Consider the following 20,832-nt stretch of genomic DNA (forward strand, 5'->3'; position numbering starts at 1 on the left):
GAAAGCAATGGGAATGATGATATCAATAAGAGAGTGATGAAGTGAGAGCATGCACATGCTTGTATAAAGAGGGATTAGACCACTATTATATTGGAGGTTTAAATTTAATATTTAAATTGATATATGTTTTTTTAAACAAAATATTTTTTAATATTGAAAATTAATTAAAATTGAGGTGATTGTTGTTTTCATTTTATGGTTTTTTTAATTGTTTAAGGATTTTTAATTTTTTTAAAATATAGATATAAAAAAAATTCCTTTTTTGTTTGGATTTTGGATTTGCTAACTTCATCCATAAGAAAAATTTTCTATCAATAATAGAAATTTTATTATATTAAAATTTATAAATATTATTTACATTTTATATTAATAAAAATAAGTTTAAGCTAAATACTTTTATGAAATAAAAAATAATGTCAAATAATCATAACTTGAGAATTAGCACATTCCACTACTTAATTTATAGAGCAAATGTGATCAGCAAAAGCTCTAACCAAGATCTTAATAAATGAAATTATTATATGCATTAAAACTTGTTGGTGAAAAAAATTATTTGGTCACGAAATCGAAAGCCTTAATTAGAACATGAACACTTCAAAAGAGGAATTGGATGTCACCTCTCATTAAAATGGTGAGATTATTTTAAGTTTTAAATACTCTAATATTTGAATATTATTTATATTTATTTATTTATAATTAAAAAAAACTTATATTTAAAATTTATAATCATAGAATTTGTAATAGAGATGGTAAATATGATAAAATTAAAATTGATTTTATAGAATAAATGAATGGAACAGTAGGTTGATCCATAAGACCTACACTGCGATGGATGTGGATGAGAAAGATATATATGATGTATCTCTCACTAATAAGGCACAGAAAGTCATATACAAAGAGTCCAAGGAAAGTATTCTGTACTAAATTAAACATTATCTCTAAGAATGTTTTCATCGGTTATAAACCAGTTGGATTTGGCTAAGGTTATAGACTCAAATTTTATTAAAGAAAAGAGTTGAAGATAGAAGTCATTTGGAACACAATAAACTTCCCAAAAAATATCTGAGAGAAAAAAAAATTACAGATACATATTATTCTCTGTATGCATTATATTGTGTGAGATTTATGAAACTTGAAGAGATCACACACTGTGATATTCCTTTCGCTATTCACATACTTTAATGAACTAATGATACCTATCCAACAATCGGACGTTTGTTCTAAGCCGTGTGCATTTAAGGATGAGCTACACGTTGCTCAAGCAATGAAATCTCCTCCGAATGGTAGTGCCAAAACTGGGGTTTCAAAGATATTTGAGAAACATTTCATTCATGGTGACACATTGGGTTTTAAAGATTTTGTTATGGAGAAGTTTCATAAAAAGTTATGGGGAAAAGAGTTGGTAAAAAGAAGAAATATTACATTGAGGAATTCAACCGTAGGTGTGATTTACAAGAAAAAGAATTCATTGGAGCTAGCATTTCGTTGAGGGCAAAGGTTCTTATTCCTCAATTAAGGACCAACTCACATCAACTTGGGTGTGAAACAGGACGGAGTAAAAGACATAAATAAGCTTGGGAAGAAAGGGTGGCACATTTTTCACGTCAAGGGATGTGGAATTGGAAAAACATTTCATTTGGGCACATTTTGCACATGTGGGGCTGTGGAATTGGAAAAACATTTCATTTTGGAATGTGATGCATTCAAATACATCATAGAAAGTTATGAGAACATGTTAGCATCAATTTCTTGGCATTGTCTTTTTAGAAGGTTGGGTCAACTCATTATCAATTTGAATCGCAAAAGGATTGAATTGCCAAGAGCAAAAAACAGGGAACTAATGGTCTCATAAACTATTTTTAGTCTCGTGGACCTTAAAATATCATTTCATTTCATTTCATATACTATTTTTAGTCTTGTGGGCCTTAAAATATCATTTCATTTCATTTCATATATATGTACACACAGGCTTGTTTAAATTTGTGATAGTTAAGATAAAAAAATAATTACTTTGGATAAATTATAATGGAAAATTTAGATCATATTATTAATAAAATAAAACAAAGTGATATACAAAATTATAATGGAAATTTTAGATGATATTAATAAAAGAGTTAGAAAAGATTCTTTAAATTTGTATTAATATAGATTTATCTTAACTATTGATTTAACATAAATTAAAATTATCAAATTTTTTCATGTATAAATTTATTTTAGGATGCAAAATAGCATTAAACTATTTCACCACTGCAAATTAAATTAGTTTTGTTGTTATTAATGTATTTTTAAAGATAAGTTAATATTAATTTATATTAAAATTTATTATTCATAACCCAAATATTTAATTCTATAAAACATTAAAATATTTTCTTTTAATATTTTTTTCTATATATAAAGATATATATAAAGTTGATATCACCTGTTAATTTTTTTTTTGAAATACATAAAATTTAAACTTACTCACATATTTTTTTGTTTCTAATTAGTTTGCAATGAAATTATATTAGGCTATTTCGAAAATTAATTTTATATATATATAGTTTATATTTATTTTTTATTTAGAGAATATTTTTTTTAATTATAAAAGCTATGGATATACTTACACCTCACATATTTTATTTTTATTTTAAGAAAGACAAATATACTGAGACATCTCTTTCACAACAAATGATAGAATAAATTTCTTAGTTTAATAAATATATACTATAATTTTAAATATGTATTTCTTTCTAATAAGCTTTTGTGTATTGTAATAAAAAAATACACTACATGTAGAATTGAGAAGGTAGACTCTGACTAGGGTTTCGGTGGACGAGGGTTTCAGTGGATGAGGGTTTCAGTGGCGGAGAAGATCTGAAAAAACTGTTCTGTATGCAATCCTGAAGCAAAGAAGGCGAGCAGAGAGTGTAGTTCTAAGTGAGAAGGGCCAAATCAGGGATTTCCAGACCATAGCAAAGAGGGAACGAAAGGAAGAGTAAGCACTGAGGGGCCTAATGGAAAAAACGGGGGGAGGGGAGAGATCCCCTCCTACAAGAGCATGGCAATGGGGGAGGCAAGCAAGGAGCGTATGCGGAATGGAATGAAGCCAAATAACGGAGAAAACTCAGCTAGCGGAGCAAACTGGCAGACGGGCCTAAGAGGTAAATGTCTTCCCAGGGCATCGAAGAAACCCAGGTTCGTAATACCAAGCAACAAACTTGAAGAATATAGGAGTTACATGAAAGACTATGCATTAATATGTAAATTTGTAGGGTTCTGGCTGTTAGAGAAAGACTTATCTAAATGGATACAACAGAGATGAAAGGCTAAGGGGCATGTGGAACTATAATTAGGAGCGAAAGGTTTTTATACCGTGATATTCTCTGACATAGAAGACAAGGAAAGGATTTTCGAGGGAGGACCCTATTTCATGAATAATGCAGGCCTATTTATGTGGCACTGGGTAAACCGCTACAACCCAGACAAAGAGAAAATGCTAGCAGCCCTGGTTTGGATAAGATTCTTCAGGCTTCCAGTGGAGTTTTGGGACCCGGATATTTTAGAAGGTATAGTGAATACAATAGGGTCCTTTTTGAAAGTTGCAGAATCCACAAAAAGAGGAAGATATACATCATATGCCAGAATATGCGCATATATGAATATAACTGAACCTCTCCCAGACTTCATTGAGCTGGAATATCATGACGAGATCTGGAAACAACCAGTGGATTATGAGCACATACCTTTTCAATGCAGATGATGTCATGAATATGGTCATCTTTTCAGACAATGCCCATTAAACAGAACAGAGGATGCAAAGGATAAGAGAGAAGAAGAGAGAATAACAACAAAGGAACCTGGACGGGGGGAAGAGGGTTTTAAAGAAGTTCAGCATAAAAAGAAATCAGGGTTTAATAAACCCCAACGACAAATGCCAAAGGAAAATATTACCCTGGAAACGCAAAACAAATTCAAAGTCCTCCAGGAAGAAGAGATCGAGATGGGGGAAAAAGAAGACAGTGAGGAAGAGACAATGGAAAACTCAAAAGAATCAGGAAAACAAGTATCAGAACAAAAGGGTATAGAACATGGGGAGGCAGAGGAAAAAGGAGAACAGCCAAATGAACAAATACAAATGGAGATAGACCCACAAAAAGATAAAGGAGGGGAAGAGGAGTGCATAATGAGGAAGCTGTTGCAGGAATGGAGGCTGCTAGATGAAAGATTCATCACGGAGGAGCAAAAGAAAATATATAAAGAAGCCTTCCAAAAATATAAAGAAAAAGTAGGGGTAACAACAGCAAACAAATTGGAACCGATAGAATTACAAGGAAATCAGAACATAGGAATGAGCAGCTCTGGCAAAGGAGGAAGAAAGAGGGGTAGGCGATCAATGAGCGAGATAATTCAGGAGGTAGGAGAGATGTTGGTGAACTCTAGAAGGGTCATACCTTTATCAGAGGTATTCCAACTACCACCAAAATTGTTAAAATGATTATTACAAGTTGGAACATCAGAGGCCTTAATAGTAGAGGTAAACAAATATACCTGAAAGATAGATTAAAAAGAGATAAACCAAGTATAATGATAGTCCAAGAAACAAAGATTAGTACAGAAAGAATGAAAGAAATAATGAGCAGGGGAAATTCTAGATATGAAATAATGGGAAATGATGCAACAGGCAGCGCAGGAGGACTGGCAATCATATGGAACCCAGAGGAAATACAATTTGAAAATTGGATAAGCCTCCCACGAATCCTCTCAGGAACATTCAAGGTAATAGGATCATGAGAATGCGCAATCTTAACAGGAGTGTATGGACCACACACCCCAACAGAACGAAAAGGATTCCTTCAAAATCTAAAAGCAATGAGAATACTTATTCCATAGAAGCCATGGATTATAGGGGGCAATTTTAATATGATTAGGACCTTAGAAGAAAAGAGGGGAGGGATGAGAAGGATAGATTCATATATGGAAGCGTTCAGAGATATGATATCAGAACAAAGATTGGTGGATATCCAAACAATAAATGGCACCCATACATGGAATAATCGTAGAGGAGGGACAAATCAAATAGCCTCAAGATTGGATAGATTCCTTATCTCCGAACAAATCATGATGAAAGATGTGTTCATAGAAGCCATGATCCTACCAGTAGTAGGCTCAGACCACTGGCCAATAAAGTTGGAGATAGACCTCAAGCAGAGCCCCAAAAGAAGACCGTTTAGGTTTGAAGCCTTTTGGCTTAGAGACCAGAAGTTTCTACCTAAAATAGAAGAATGGTGGACTAAGAGCAGACAAAGTGGAAGAAGTAAGATGCAAACTTTTCAACTCAAATTGAAAGAGCTTAGAGGGAGAATAAAAAATGGAATAAAGAGGAATTCGAGGACATCCTCAAAGAGCAGCATCGCTTAGAATAGAAAATGAGTGAATTGCAATAGAAGGATATACTGGAGGGCAGAAATGAGGAGAGAAGTAGAGAAGAAGGCATTGTAATATGCCAATTAGAAGATCGAAGGAAAGAGGAAGAAATCCTATGGAAACAAAAGTCCAGAGTTCAGTGGCTCAGAGAAGGAGAGAGAAACACAAAGTTCTTTCACAAGGCTATGATTCAGCACAGACAGAGGAATAGGATCTTCTCAATTAAAAACAAGGAAGGCTAGTGCATAATTCAGCACGAGGAAATGGAACAGGACCTGGTAAATCACTTCAGAGGTTTACTCACCGAACCCCAGAGAAATAGAACAGAGGCCATAGGAAGGATTAGTAAGGAAATTCCCAAGCTTGTAACCAGAGACCAAAATTTAGCCTTGATGAGGGGAGCAACCCTAGAGGAAGTGGAGGAAATAGTGAAGGGCTTGAAAAGAAACAAAGCCCCAGGCCCTGATGGATATACAGCGGAATTTTACCAAGCTTGTTGGCATTTCATAGGAGAAGAAATCTTAGAAGTGGTGGAGGAAGCGCGCATACATCAAAAGGTATGGCCTGGATTAAACTCTACTTTATTAACTCTGATCCCCAAATCGGCCCATTCAGAATCAACAGAAGGCTTCCGGCCAATTGCCCTTTGTAACTTTTTATAAGATTATAGCCACCTTAATGGTCAAAAGACTCAAACCAATCCTGCCTAACATAATATCCCCAGAACATACATGGTTCATGGAGGGGAGGCAAATCTTAGATGGTCTCGTAGTATCTCAAGAGGTTATACACACCTTAAAACAAAAAAAGGAACTAGGCATGATGATCAAGTTGGACCTGTCAAAAGCATACGACAAAATAAACTAGAAGTATCTGGAATCCATTCTTCAAGCCTATGGGTTCTGCAACAGATGGGTGAAATGGATACTTAGCATGATATCCACGCCGAACTTCTCCATACTCCTAAACGGTACTCCAACTATAACCCTTAATGCTTCAACAGGCCTACACCAAGGAGACCCCCTGTCTCCTTTCCTGTTTATAATAGTAGCTGAAGGGCTGGAAAGGTACATTAAGAAAGAGCGAAGAGAAAGGAAAATTAAAGGGCTGTGCCTATGGGGAAACAACATCCCAGTTACTCACCAAAAGTTCGTAGATGATATCATGATATTCTGCAAGGTATCACTGCGAGAAGTCAAAAAGATAAAGGAGATCTTGGAGGTATTTATGGAAGCTTCTGGAACTGAAATAAATAAGGATAAATCGAGCGCCTTTATTTTCAACTCACCTAAAATAGTTAAGGCACACTTGACAAGAATCTTGGGGTTCAGAAAGGGAGAGCTGCCCACCAAATACCTAGGAACCATGCTCGATATAAGCTTGCTAAGGATAGCCAAACTCGCAACACATTATAGAGAAACTTAAGAGAAGATTAGAAAACTGGGCCTTTCGGACTCTGAATATAGCAGCTAGGTTGGTGCTTCTTAAATCAACATTGCATTCAATCCCTATCTATCCCCTATCAGTTATGGCAATCCTGAAAGGAGTTTGCACCAAAATGATTGAAATTTACAGGAAATTCCTATGGGGAGGACCAAAACAGCAGAAGAAATGGGCCCTAAGTTCATGGAACAGCTTAACAAAGACAAAGGAGGAAGGGGGGCTAGGGCTAAGAGATCCAACTATTTTAAATCAAGTCCTAGCAGTGAAACTTTGGTGGAGGTGGATGAAAGGAGGCAAAGATCTTATGGACATTAAAATATAACATGCCCACAGTAGCCGAAGAAATTATGAGAAAGGAAGAAATGCCAAAAGGATCTGTGATATGGGAACTGGCATGTCAGAATAGAGACATCATAAGTAGACATGCTTTTTGGGAAATAAGAAATGGAAGGACAACAAAATTCTGGGAGGAAGCCTGGCAACAGAGGGAAAGAATGATGGAAATCCAGGAGCTACAAAATATTTACAGGGAAGCCAAGGCTAAAGTCTAAATCCTAGTCAAAGACTACTCGAAGGAAGGAGGAGAAAATGAGATGTGGAGAGAATGGAAAGGACCTGATGAATGGGATAATAACATCGAGGAGGAACTAAAAGCCAGGATAATAAAGGAGATGGACTCAAGAAGGATTAAAAATAGAGATGGACTAGATATCCTCAGATGGGGTGGAAACACAAAAGGCACTTTCTCAATCAAAGAAGCATATACCATAAAATCCAAGCAAGCACAGGAAGCTCGAACACAAGATTGGAAACAATTATGGAAGAATAAGTGGTGGCCAAAGGTCACCATGTTTGCATGGCTAGTAGGCAGAAGACGCATACTTACATGGGATCATATATAGAAAAGAGGGTTCTTAGGACCACCAAGATGTAGCTTATGTAAACAAAATGAAGAAGATCAGGAATGCATCCTAAACAGTTGTTCGGTAGCTCAGCTTCAATGGGAAGAAACTAGATGCCTCTTTGGAAAGTCAAACCGAAACCCACTGGACATAATACAAACTCTATTCTAATGGGGGAAGGGACAATTTCAAAGCTCGTTGATCAAAAGAGCATGGAACCTAGTAATGGGGTTCAACATATGGGACATCTAGAAAGAGAGAAGTAGAAGGATTTTTCAAGGTAAGACATCTACACCTGAGGATTTATGGAAGAGAACTCAGAATCAAATAAGAGAAACAATTCTATTGGAAACGTGGGACCAGGAAGACTGGAGAACTTCAGAGGAAGAGCACCATATTCTAAGAAAGCTAAACATGGAACCCGGGATGGTTTTCCCTCATCATCAAAAAACACAGGTTATAAAAAACCAAAGCCCAGTTGTCTTCATTCGCCCGCAGGACAGTTTCATCAAACTTAACTTTGATAGAGCTTCAAAAGGAAATCCAGGACCGGGTGGATATGGCAAGATCTTTAGAGACAACCAAGGTCAAACCAGATGGATCTATGCAGACAGAGGAGGTATAATGAGTAACAGCGAAGCCGAATTCATGGCGGCATATCAAGGAATCAAGATCGCAATAAGAAATGGATACATGAAATTAGAAATAGAAGGGGACTCAAATTTGGTTATAGAGACAATCAAAAAACTAAATCATGGCAAGTCATGGGAATAGGTGGCTAAGAGCTGGAGGATGGTGGGTCTCATCCAGGACCTAGAAGAATCTATGAAACGTATTGAGTATAAGGTCATTCATCATGTAAGAAGAGAAGGTAATAGACCAGTAGATTACGTGGAAAATTGGGGGTGCAATGAACCGGAAGGAAAAGTAGATACCATATGGACACCCTAGCTGGCCATGAAAAGATGTGAAAACTTAAACCAAATCACCAAACAGGATAATAATGAAGCAATACAGCCATTATCATGATAAAACAAATACCCCGATCGGGGTGGAGAAATATGGTCAGCTCAAGGCAGTGATGGGATGTAGTACCGGCCAACACACGTCACACCTCAAGGCTTTCATTACTAGGTTATTTGCGACGACATGCAGAGGAGTTTGCATACCAAGACGACGAGCAGATTGAATTATGGAAATGGCAAGAGAGAGGATCGGTAGCGATCATTTGCCACAACAGGGGTCAGGTGGCGGTATGCATTTAAGAACTAGAGCGGGTAGAATGATAGATAATTTGAAATCTGGGAAGGTGGCGAAGAGCAGAGTAGTTTGGCAAAGAGACTCGGGACACAGACTTAAATGTCAACAAAACGATATGGCAGAAGGAGGAAGGAGGGAAAGGCAGGTGAAGGAGAGAGAAAGGAGGAATACCTGGGGAGAGCAGGAGCAAGTAGTGGAGGAAACTGAAAATTCTAGAGAAAGGGAAATGGAGATAGGGATGGAGAAATTTAGGGCGAGGATGACCTTCGAAGTAGGGCAAATTAGCAGAAGCAATAACAAGGGCAGACCGTCAAAAAGAGGAAAAGGAAGGAGGCGTAGGGGACGAGGAAGATCATGGTAAGCAGACCACTGCGAGATGGAGACTCCGGCCTTAAACCAACAGAATAGGGGTTGTTGATCCGTAGAGCAGGTCACGCAGGAAGCAGAGAGAGGTTATGTCAAAGGGACCAACAAAGATATCAGGAGGATAATAGATGCATTGGAAAACAGAGTTCTAGAAGAACCCTCTGACCCAGAAATGGAGGAGTGGAACACCCTGCTTCCGCATCCTGGGAATACGAGAGGGTGCCTAACATTATATAAACAGGCATTACACATGTATTGGGTGATGAAACATTTGTTAGCCAGAGCAATGGAGTAGGTCGCTGTTGAGATGACAAAGATAGCCCAAAGTTTGTCGGATATGAAAAAGGAGATGACCAAACTGCAGCTCATGATACGGAAGCAGGATAACAAAATAGAGGAAATCTGTGGCATGCTGAAGGAATCAACCAAGGCAAAGCGTGAGGAGGAAACCAAGCAAGAAATCATGGTAGACTGAATGTTTGCCCAGTTATTTTTTTGAATTTTGTGATAAGCTTTAGTGAAACAATCTGTATGGCAGGTTTTGTTATGTGTTTGAGCCTAGACATTAAAAGACAGAATGTAGATAGGGCACTGCCATGTTTTTTGATATGTTGTTTCTCAAAGTTGACAAGTGAACACTTTCAGACTATGTTTTTATGAGTGACCAACAGACCCGGTTTCCCTACGGGGCAGGTTGAGGTCACAGGCGATTGTATAGTTTTACTGTTGTTGTATATAATAGAAAAGGTAACACCGTAGCTTACAAAAAAAAAATTACACTACATAACTATAAAATGCATTTTTTAGTGATGAAAAATAATGTGCACCCCATTAGAGGAGGAGAAACTAATGCGCATGATGATACCAATTAAAAAGTGATGAAGTTAAAGCATTGCACATGATGTATGAAGGGTGATGAGACCACTATTATATTGGAGGTTTAAATTTAATGTTTAAATTGATGTATTTTTTTAAACAAAATATTTTTTTAATAAAGGTGTTTTTTTCTTTTTCGTATGTAATTTATGGTATTTTTAATTATTTAAAGTTTTTTATTTTTAAAAAACATATATCTAAAAGAAGGAAATCCTTTTTCCTCTCCATTTTGGATTTGGTAACTGTATGGATGAGGCAAAGTTTGTTATCAATAATTGAAATTTGTATTTATTAGTAATTGAAATTTTATTATGTTAAACATTTTAAATATCAATTGTATTTTTATTAATAAAAAATTTAAATGTATAGTTAAAATATCTTGATGAAATAAAAAATAACATCCAATAATCTTAACTTGGGCGTTGGCATATTTTACTACTTAATTTATATAGAGAATATATGGCTCCAACTAAAATCTTGATAAACGGAATTATTATATGCATTAAAACAAATCATGAAAAACTTATTTTAAAAGCATTCCAAAATTCCGAATCTGGGTGATTGGAGATGTTGCTTCATGAAATCTAAAATTATAAAATCATAATAATAATAAGTAAATAAATAATAGTTCAGCAAATAGAAAGTTTTAATTAGAGTATTGTACTTAAAAAGAGGAATTGGATGTCACTTTTTAGTAAAATAGTAAGAACATGGATTTTATCTTTATCTTTTTTGATTTTAACTATTTTAATATTTCAATGCTACTTATATTTATTTAATTATAATAATAAAGTGAAAAGAACCTATGTTTAGAATTCATAATTATAGAATTTGTAATAGAGTTGGTGAGTGTCATAAAATTGAAGTTGATCGGTTGGAATAAATTCACAAAACTATTTTTGAAAATAAATGGATCATTAGGATGATCCATGGGACCTACATAGCCATGGGCTACATATGCGAAGATCTATATGATGCATCTCTCACTAATAAGGCACCAAAATAATATATAAAGAGTCAAAGGAAAGTATTCTCTTTACTAATTAAACACTATCTCAAATATGTGTATGATACATATCATAAGGTATGCAAGTTGATTCTTTATATAATTTTTTGTTTATTTATGTGTAGTTGAAATATATAAAATTTAATATCCACTATTTAGTATATTAATTTGTTTTTTTCTTGTGGATTGTGAGGTGGTATTTTCTTACCACTAGTGAGAATTTTATCTCACACATAATGAGAATTATGTGTAATTATCAGGATATAGGAATTAAGCATCACAAAACTTATGCATGTCTTAATGGTCCTAGTATATATTATCAACAACATATATTAAAGTATGAATGCCTTGAATTTGGAATGAATGCATATCACATGAATTAGATAAAAAAATAAGGTGTCCTTTCAAGGTTCTTTGTCATGTCCCCCATAATTCCATCCTTTGAATTATTGTTCTAGCGCAAAAACATAACATAGTCTATGGATTATCATGCATGATATAGAAGTGAAGATAAAATTTTATGAATGCCTACGGACCCATCAACCAAATATAACCCATTCTTAAAGAAGAGCCTAGTAATGTTATACTATGAATGGTAGCTAACAGTGTTAATCTATTTGCACAACTTGGATCCATTTCCTACTATTGACCATTTTTAGCTACAAACAAAACATTATTTATTGAATGTAAAAAATGAGGTAGCATGTAATTTTGGCATTAATTTTTCTAGGTATTTAGTGTTTGAAATGTTGAAAATATACGAGTTCAATTTTTTTTTGTTACATTCTTATATTTACAATGAATTAATTATTTGTATTTCACAACAACCAGATAAGTAAAAAGTTAGACATACAAATGAATATCATGTTTCTTTCAGTAATGAAGTTTTAAATTCATAGGGTGACATCATTATGTATAGCATCTCCAAACCAGTCTCCAAACCAATAGGTCGAAAAGAATTCCACTTCCATGCAATAATTACATGGATAATGTATGATGCCCCAAGTTTAACACCATTTTGTATTTTCTATATCTATATCTATCTATCTATATATATATATATATATATATATATATATATATATATATATATATATAATTTCACTATTTATTTAAAGGTGTTTCCTCCTTACAAACTATAGGTATTAAACCATACAAATATGTCTTTTTAATGAGCCAGAAGAGGCTAAAAAATAATCATGAAGAATAATACCTCAATTATTGAAAATTATGTTTGATAACAATCATGTTAAGTAATTGATTTCAATTACTTCTATATTTATTATTTTTTTCGAAGTTATTAAGCCCAAGGAAAACCTCCAAGTACCAAATATGCATGTAATGTGTATGACAAGCCAATAGTATTATATTGTATAAAGAAATTCATTTAATGAGCTAGAAGAGACTAGAAAATACCCATGACGAATAATGTATTAATCATGAAAAACGGTTTTTGAGAAAAATCATGGTAAACAATTTATTTGAATTACATCTACAAGAATTACTATTTTTCCAAGTTAACAAGCACACAGAAAACCCTTAGGTACTTTCCTTCAATTCAAGGATTGTACCCAAGGTAAACCCCAATAGAATCTTTTGGGCACAAGGCTAGTCAACCACAAGTATCAAATCTATTATAATAATATATTCAATGTCGCCTTCATATGTCACTTATCGGAATTGAACTTGCATGGAGAGGATAAAAATCATTCCTCACATCAACTTGAGCTAAACCTAATTGAAATCCATATTTCTTATCTAATACATTTTTTATATACTTTTTCTATTTACCCTAATAATAAATCTCTCTCCATTTATCTTTCCCATAAATCTTGATGGTGAACTTCCACAAAGTAATAAAAAACACTATATCCAATTTACTTAGTTTCTCACCTAGGAACACATAAAAATGACTCATTTAGTTGATGCAATGTATACAGGAAGTCGTGTAACAAAAAGTTTATGGAAAATCTTACATGGGATGAATTAAAAAGACAAAATTTCTAAAGTTATTAGTGACATTAAAGAAGTAAGATAATTTTGGTGGGGAAATAATTCATGATTTGCATAACTTCTTAATTTTTGATATTTCATCATATTTATCATCTTTTGCAATATACATTATTTAATAATTATATATGTGTGTTTCCAATAAAAAATATATGATAATACTTCCCTCCTTGTTACAATATGTTCTATATATAGCTTTCCAAATCAACTTTAAGCATAATCTAAAGCAAGTTATATATGACCTTAGAAATTACATGAGGTAAGTAAAAGTTATAATTGAAATGTTATTATAAAATTTGTTTACATTTGAAGTACTTCTATTCTATGATTTAATTTTGAAGAGTGGAATTTCTTTCTTTTATTAGGTGGTTTTCATTTAAACAAATCCATAAAGAATATATCAATATTGGAATATAGAAATTTCCTATATAATGTGTAAAATGCCAAATTATCCTCATACAGTTAATTGTGGAGATTTAAATATGTGGACCTATACACACAAGTTCAAAGAGGTTCATGGAGAGGCATTTGAAGGCATTGAAGGTTTTTGTTAGATAAATATCACATCCAAAGTGATAAATGGTTGAAGGCTATATGGTATGTCAATATAATATGTATTATAGGGAATATTTACCTCAAGTAGTGGGTGTTATTAATGTGCAAAGAATATATCAAGTATTGGAAGAGATAAACTCATTATCTAATCTGTGAAATACAAAAGTATCGACCTCCAATATTTTCAATGAATAAAATCATTACCTCATACACCTAGTTGAGGAGATTGAAATATGTGGACCCATACACATAAGTTCAATTTGGTTTCTGGACTAGAACTTGAAAGCATTGAAGGATTTGTTTTGGATAAACATCACATCCAAAGTGATCAACGATGAAGACTATATGGTATGTCAATCTACTATTAATTATAGTAAATATTTACCCCAAGTAATGGGTGATATTAATGTTCCTCATAGTTTTAAGATGTCAACTCTAACAACAAACTTGAAAGGGAGGTGTTGTTGGGGAAGATATATGGACAAAATAATGCCAAAACAACTTGATAAAATTACACGATATGGAAATTTGGTAATCTCATCTTCTATCATCTATCTAAAACTAATTTCACATTAGGTCATTCCTTCTTATCTCATTGACTTGGTTAACATTTTTTTCTTGGACTTGACAATCTAGTCATACTTATACTTATTTTCCTATCTTACCACAAAAGTAAAATAATAATCGTGAACCTTAATAAATAAATGTTTTTTTGTAAGGTTATGCACTTTATATTAACTTGATGTCCAAAAGGAACTGGCCTTCCACATGAGAAACTAGACCCATAGTAGTCTCTGAAATTTTACATTACATATTTCCAAAGCTATAAACATGTTTTAAAGTAAAGGTATAACTAAACAAAATGGATTTAAACATATTAAAAACTAGAAGTCAACTAGTCCCATTGTACAAAACTATAACATAAATGTGGGCTCACCTAATCATATCATCCTAAGTAAGATTCCACCTAGATTGCTTGTTGTGACACTGTGTTATGCAACAAACCCACAAATATATAGATCAACGACTTAAAAATTATCCTCTTTGAGGGGGAAACCTCCTTTCCATTACATAAGTGAACAATTCTTGGATGATACAAATGACAATACCTCCTTTGTATATATAGGAGTCTAATGAGTCACAATACAATCAGAGCCTATATAACAATAATAATGTAAGGGCACAACAATAACAATAGTGGGCTTCCATGGGGCACAACAATATCAATATGGGGGCTACATGAGCACAACAATAACAATAAGGTGGATACACAAGTATTATAGGGACCTAACATGCCCCTCTATTTCTAAAAAGTATTGTCCTCAATGCTTGAGTAGTTATAGATGTTTTTGTATAAAATCCTCATCCTCCCATGTGGAATCTTCAACGGGTAAGTTCTTCCACTTAACAAGATACTCTAAAATTGATCAATTATGTAGTTGCAGGGTTCTTGTGTCTGTGACTCCTTCAAGCTCAAATATGATTTTTCCTTCTTCGTTAAGTTTTGGAACACTATTTGAACTAGAATCTTGTCACCTATAACCCTATTTAAGCATGAAACATGGAAAATTGGGTGTACTTGGGAAGATGCATGCAGCTGCAATTTTTATTCCCTAGTACTAATCTTTTACAACACCTTGTAAGGACCGTAGTACTAGGGTGATAATTTATTGTCCTTCTTAGCTTGCTTGAGAGACATTTTTTGTATGGTTATAGCCATAAAAATACCCAGTCACCTACAATAAAACTTCTTTCTTTTTTTTGCTGACTAGCAGAATCAGCAATGGCAGTGGTATTGTACTTACGTTATATAGGGTCAAAGCCCACTGGCTGCCACTATAACCACTAGGAGGAACCGCCCAGCCCACAAGGATGGCCCTCGGTTAAGACGAGACTCAAACTCGCGACTTGCACAACGGCACAGATGACTTAGCAGATTTTCCGCTAGCCACAAGACCAAACCTCTGCGGGCACAACAAAACTTCTTTCACTACAATGCTTATCTGCCTATTGTTTCATTCGATTCCACGCCAAAGTGATGTTATCCTTTAAGAGTTGGAGAACTTTTTTCTGATGCTCGATGTGATCTTCCACAACTTGAACCTTAGAATTTTCTAGTTAAGGTATGGAAGGAAGTGTTATACCACCATTCAACTAGAGGTAACTACTTGACCCATTGTGCTTGTTTCTTAGATATAAAGAAACAAATATATCCTTCCAAACATTTTTTTACTATCTCATTTTTCCCATCAGATTGAGGATGATAAGATGATCCATGAGGTAATTGAGTACCAAGACAAGAAAATAATTTCATCCAAAAATTTTCTGTGAAAATGAGATCTCTATCACTTACTATAATCTTTAGATTTCCATGAAGCTTTTGAATTGTTTCCATAAATGCAGTAGCAACTGTGTTGGCCTTCAAAGGATGAGATAATGCACAAAAGTGTGCATACTTGGTAATTTTATCAACTACCACCATGATGATAGTCTTTCCTTCATACTTGGGTAAACCTGTGATAAAATCCATTGATACCTCATCCTAATGCTGACTTGGAATGCCTAAAGGTTGTACCAGACCCAAGGTCTTAACCATCTCATCTTTATTTTGTTGGCAAACCAAACATTTTGCCAAAAATTTCTGAATATTAGATTTAAGGTCATCTTAAAAAAATTCCTTCTTGACCATATGGTAAGTTTTTTAAAATATTGAGTGCCCTCCTAAGGGAGAGATGTGCAATTCCAAAATAATATTTTGTTTGAGTTGGGAATTATTACAAAGATATAAGCAATCTTTGTACCATAATGAATCATTTTTCCAACTAAATGTATTAGATGTATTCGGATCTTGCTACAACATTTGAATGAGTGACCACACCTCTTCATCATTCTTACGTTCATCCCTTGTTTTGGTTATCCACTAAGGTTGGATAATAGAAATCGTACAAAGAAATGCTTCTACATCCTCATCCTTCCTTGAGAGTGCATTTGTAATAACATTTTTCTTCCCTTTTTGTAGATTATTTCAAAGTCATAACCCAACATCTTTGTCACCCATTTTTGTTTATCTTTTCAAGATAACATTTGTTCCAAAAAGTATTTAATACTATCATGATATTTGTTTACCTTGAAGTGCCTTCCCACTTGGTAAGGTCACCATTACTTTAGTGCATGTAGTATTGCCAACATTTCCTTATCATAAATAGGTCTATGTAAATAATTTCCTTTCATTGGACGACTTTCAAAAGCAATGGGCCTTCCTTCTTGCATTAAAACAACACTAATTCCATTTCTTGAAGCATCACATTCCACAGTAAAAAAAATTATGAAGTCTGGCATAGCTAAGACCGTTGCTTGGCACATTTCCTCTTTAAGATGTTCAAAGGCCTTCATTACTTCCGGAGTCTAAGAAAATGCATCTTTTATCAGTAATGATGTTAGAGGTGCCACCATTATCCCATAATTCTTAACAAACTTGTGATAATACCCTGTAATCGGGAGAAATCCTCAAAGATGCTTTATGGTTGTTAGGATTTACCATTCCTTAATAGTTGTAATTTTTTTAGGGTCTACCCTAACACCATTATGAGATACAATATGACCCAAAGTTTCCACCTCCTATACTCCAAAAGAACATTTGGAGGTTTTTGATATAATTGTTTCTCCGCCAATAGTTTGAGAACCCTCTCAATATGTTGAATAGATCCTTCTAAGACTTGTTGTAGATTAGTATATCATCAAAAAATACTAACACAAATTTTCTAAGGAAGGGTTTGAAAATGAAATTCATAAAACCTTGAAATGTGGAAAGTGCATTATTAAGGCCAAAAAGCATGACCAAAAATTCATAATGACTGTCATGAGTTATGAATGATGTTTTTGGAATGCCTTCTATCTTTATTCTAATTTGATGATATCCTTAATGAAGATCCATCTTGGTGAAGTAAATTTCTCCATGTAATTCATCCAACAATTCATCAATGACAGGAATGTGAATTTTATCTCTAATAGTGAGCTTGTTGAGCTCCCTATAACCTAGACACATACACCATGATCGATCCTTCTTCTGCACCAATACTACTAGAGCATACAAATAACTTTGACTAGGCTGAATTATACTAGCATCCAGCATTTATGCAACCATACATTCAATTTCACTCTTTTGGGCATAAGGATATCTGTAGGCTCTGATGTTTGGAGGAATACTTCCTAGAATCAAGTGAATGACATGATCATGATCATTGATAGTTTGGAGGCCTTTGGGAGTCTCAAACAATTTGGAATGATTTTCCAAGACATTTTGGTGATCTGGAGAAATAGATGATTTTGATGATTGAACCCCTAGTGAGCATAATTTTGAAATTATGCCTTGTTGTTGTTTCTTCAGAAGATGTTTGATGCCATTAGAGCTTATTATCTTTCCTACTTTCTCTATGATACGCCTTAATTCAAATTCTTTTCCTTCCCCAAAAAAATTCAAGAAATTTTTTTGAAAATTGAAAGTTATCATCCATAAACATTGTAACCATTGGACTTGTAGTAAAACATCAGCACCATCCATTGGAATGGAAAGAATTGGACTACTCAATACATATTCCCCCATGGCTAGCTTGATATTATGGAACTTTCCAGAGTAGTTTATAGTTCCTCCATTTGCAACCATCACTTGAGACTCTGATGTTGGGTATAGGATGCAATTCAATTCCTTGGCTATCTTACAGTGAATAAAATTATGAGTACTCTTTGAATCAATTGAAACTATTACCTTTTTCTTCTTAATATATCCTTGTATCTTGAGAGTTTGAGGAGTGTTAATTCCTACCAATGTATTACAAGATATGGTCAGATTCATTTCTTCTTTCTCTAGGGTTGGTTCTTGGTGTATATGCTCTTGTTTTGATGTTTCTTGTTCCTTTTCTTCCTCCTCTTCACAATCTATGTATAATAATTTATTCTCAGCACACTTATGACCTTTAGTGTGTTTTCTATGATAACTGTAATAAAGCCATTTTTCTCTTTTTTCCTCCAATTTTTATGGTGTCGACCTTGTAGGTTGTGGAAGACTAGAAGCATCGACACTTCCATCTTTATAGTTATGAGTGGTAGACTTCTTTGTTGCCATAAGTTTTCTTTCAACTTTTCTTCCCACCCTGAATTCCTTCTCCAATGAATCAAGTTCCCAAAGCTAAACCTCATGTTAGATGTTATCTTTTAAAGTCCCTATAAAGATAGCAATACTATGCTCCTCTGGAATATTGGTTACCCTACTATTAAATTTTTAGAAGTCTTCAATGTGCTTCACCATTTAACCCTTTTGTTTGAGGTTTATCAATTGGCTAAAGAAGGTGTTTGTCTTTGTATATTCATGATATACTATCATTTCCTCTATAAAAATTGACCACATGAAAAGTGGTTTACAATAAAAAATCCATATATACCATAGAAACTAATTGGGTTTTAAATATAAAGATGCAATACATACCTTTTGTGAGGGTTTTACATTGTGTAGATCAAAATATTGCTCCATCGTTAGTGCCCAAGTTACCGTATCCTTGCCATAAAACTTTCTCATATCTATGTTTGGAATGCAGTGGTTCTTAAAACCCACGTTGTAGTCTCTAAAATCATAATTCATATTCCCTTTGTCTTCATAATTATTTTCATGGATTTCCTTGTCACCACTGGGAAACATCTCTTCAAGCATTCCAAACCTTCCTTCAACCCCTCTATCTTGACATTCATTATTGCTTCGATGTATGCTTTTAAAACATCAATAAAAAATTCCACATCCCTTTTTATACCATATATCTTAACATTCATTATGGATTCAATTTAACTTTTTTTACTTTTTGTGAGAGTGACATTTGTTGCACTTCGTCTCGTAAATTTAATATACCATGTTGTATTTCTTCCTCTTGTTCATGGTTCATAGAAGAGCTCTTGGGTTGCTTACTAGGTGTGTCCATTTTTTGTTTCAAGGCACTTTGGAATCAAACATTGATATCTATGCTTCAATATGCCCCTTGAATCACTTCATACTGATTTTTCAAAAAAAACATTATGCAAAAAAAATTAAAAGATACACACATTTTTCTTGCTTTTTAGGAGCTCAATATTACAGTTATTGTATCTATGCAATTGTGAATCTAAAAGATATGAAATTCCATCCTACAGTAGCCCTCTGTGTATTTATTCCAACCCAACAATTCAAACCAATATTGGATTCTTCAAGAAAGTGTTATGCCCAAAATCCCACGATGCCTTGATTATAGACGGGTTCAATAGAGAGAACTTACACGAAGTTCCATGTGTCACTATTTTGATCTTTGGCCCTGACAAATAATATAAAAAAATTACATACCATCCTCTTTCCGTCACTTTATTTTAAATTCAGATTTGATGTTCAGAGAGAAAGTTATGACGATTTCCGTAGGTCACCTTTTTGATATGGAATTATGGAGCCTGCAAAATCCTAACTTCTTAGATCATATCTCTGACAATATAGAAAGACAAGATGTAACATACATGCACAAACTTCATCAATATTTCGGTTCCATGTGGTTGAAATGTCAGTTTCTATATCTTCATAGAAAAACATTATCGCAAAAATTCCACGATGACCTGTTTGAAGGAGCGAAACCTTAGAATCCAAAGCTCCAATACCAAATGTTTTGCAACCAGCTCATAAATAGATAGATCAACGGCTTAAAAATTATCCTCTTCGAGGGGGAAAACTCCTTTGTATATATAAGATTCTAAGTGGTCACAATATAATCGAAGCCTACATAAAAATAATAATGTAAGGGCACACAAATAACAATAGTGGGCTTCTATGGGGCACGACAATAAAAATATGCGGGCTACATTGGCACAAAAATAAAAATAAGGGGGATACACTAGTATTATCGGGACCTAATTGTCTGCACTATCTTCATCGAATGAAATAAAGGTGACGCCTCCCATTTTCATAGTCAAAACCTAGACTTATATAACTTCTCTAGTTTATTCAAA

General features: G+C 34.1%; 1 protein-coding gene across 1 annotated transcript; it reads left to right on the top strand.

The window, feature by feature from the left end:
- Nucleotides 1-3,043: 3,043 nt before the first annotated feature.
- LOC149226275 (uncharacterized) lies at nucleotides 3,044-3,739 on the top strand. Its single transcript, XM_089380160.1, has 2 exons — nucleotides 3,044-3,140; nucleotides 3,333-3,739. The coding sequence occupies exons 1-2, from the start codon at nucleotides 3,044-3,046 to the stop codon at nucleotides 3,737-3,739; spliced, it is 504 nt and encodes a 167-aa protein (XP_089236286.1).
- The last annotated feature ends 17,093 nt before the right edge of the window (nucleotides 3,740-20,832 follow it).

Source organism: Pinus tabuliformis, chromosome J (genome assembly GCF_031772625.1).
Source record: "Pinus tabuliformis cultivar Carrire ecotype Pingquan chromosome J, CPIR1, whole genome shotgun sequence".
In the NCBI taxonomy this organism is placed as follows: domain Eukaryota; kingdom Viridiplantae; phylum Streptophyta; class Pinopsida; order Pinales; family Pinaceae; genus Pinus; species Pinus tabuliformis.

What these genes read in the sequence shown, in the direction of transcription:
- LOC149226275 (XM_089380160.1), top strand. Translation starts at nt 3,044, where the DNA reads ATGGGGGAGGCAAGCAAGGAGCGTATGCGGAATGGAATGAAGCCAAAT. An exon ending in CTGGCAGACGGGCCTAAGAG is followed by an intron (nt 3,141 to 3,332) that starts GTAAATGTCTTC and finishes AACTATAATTAG; the next exon opens with GAGCGAAAGGTTTTTATACC.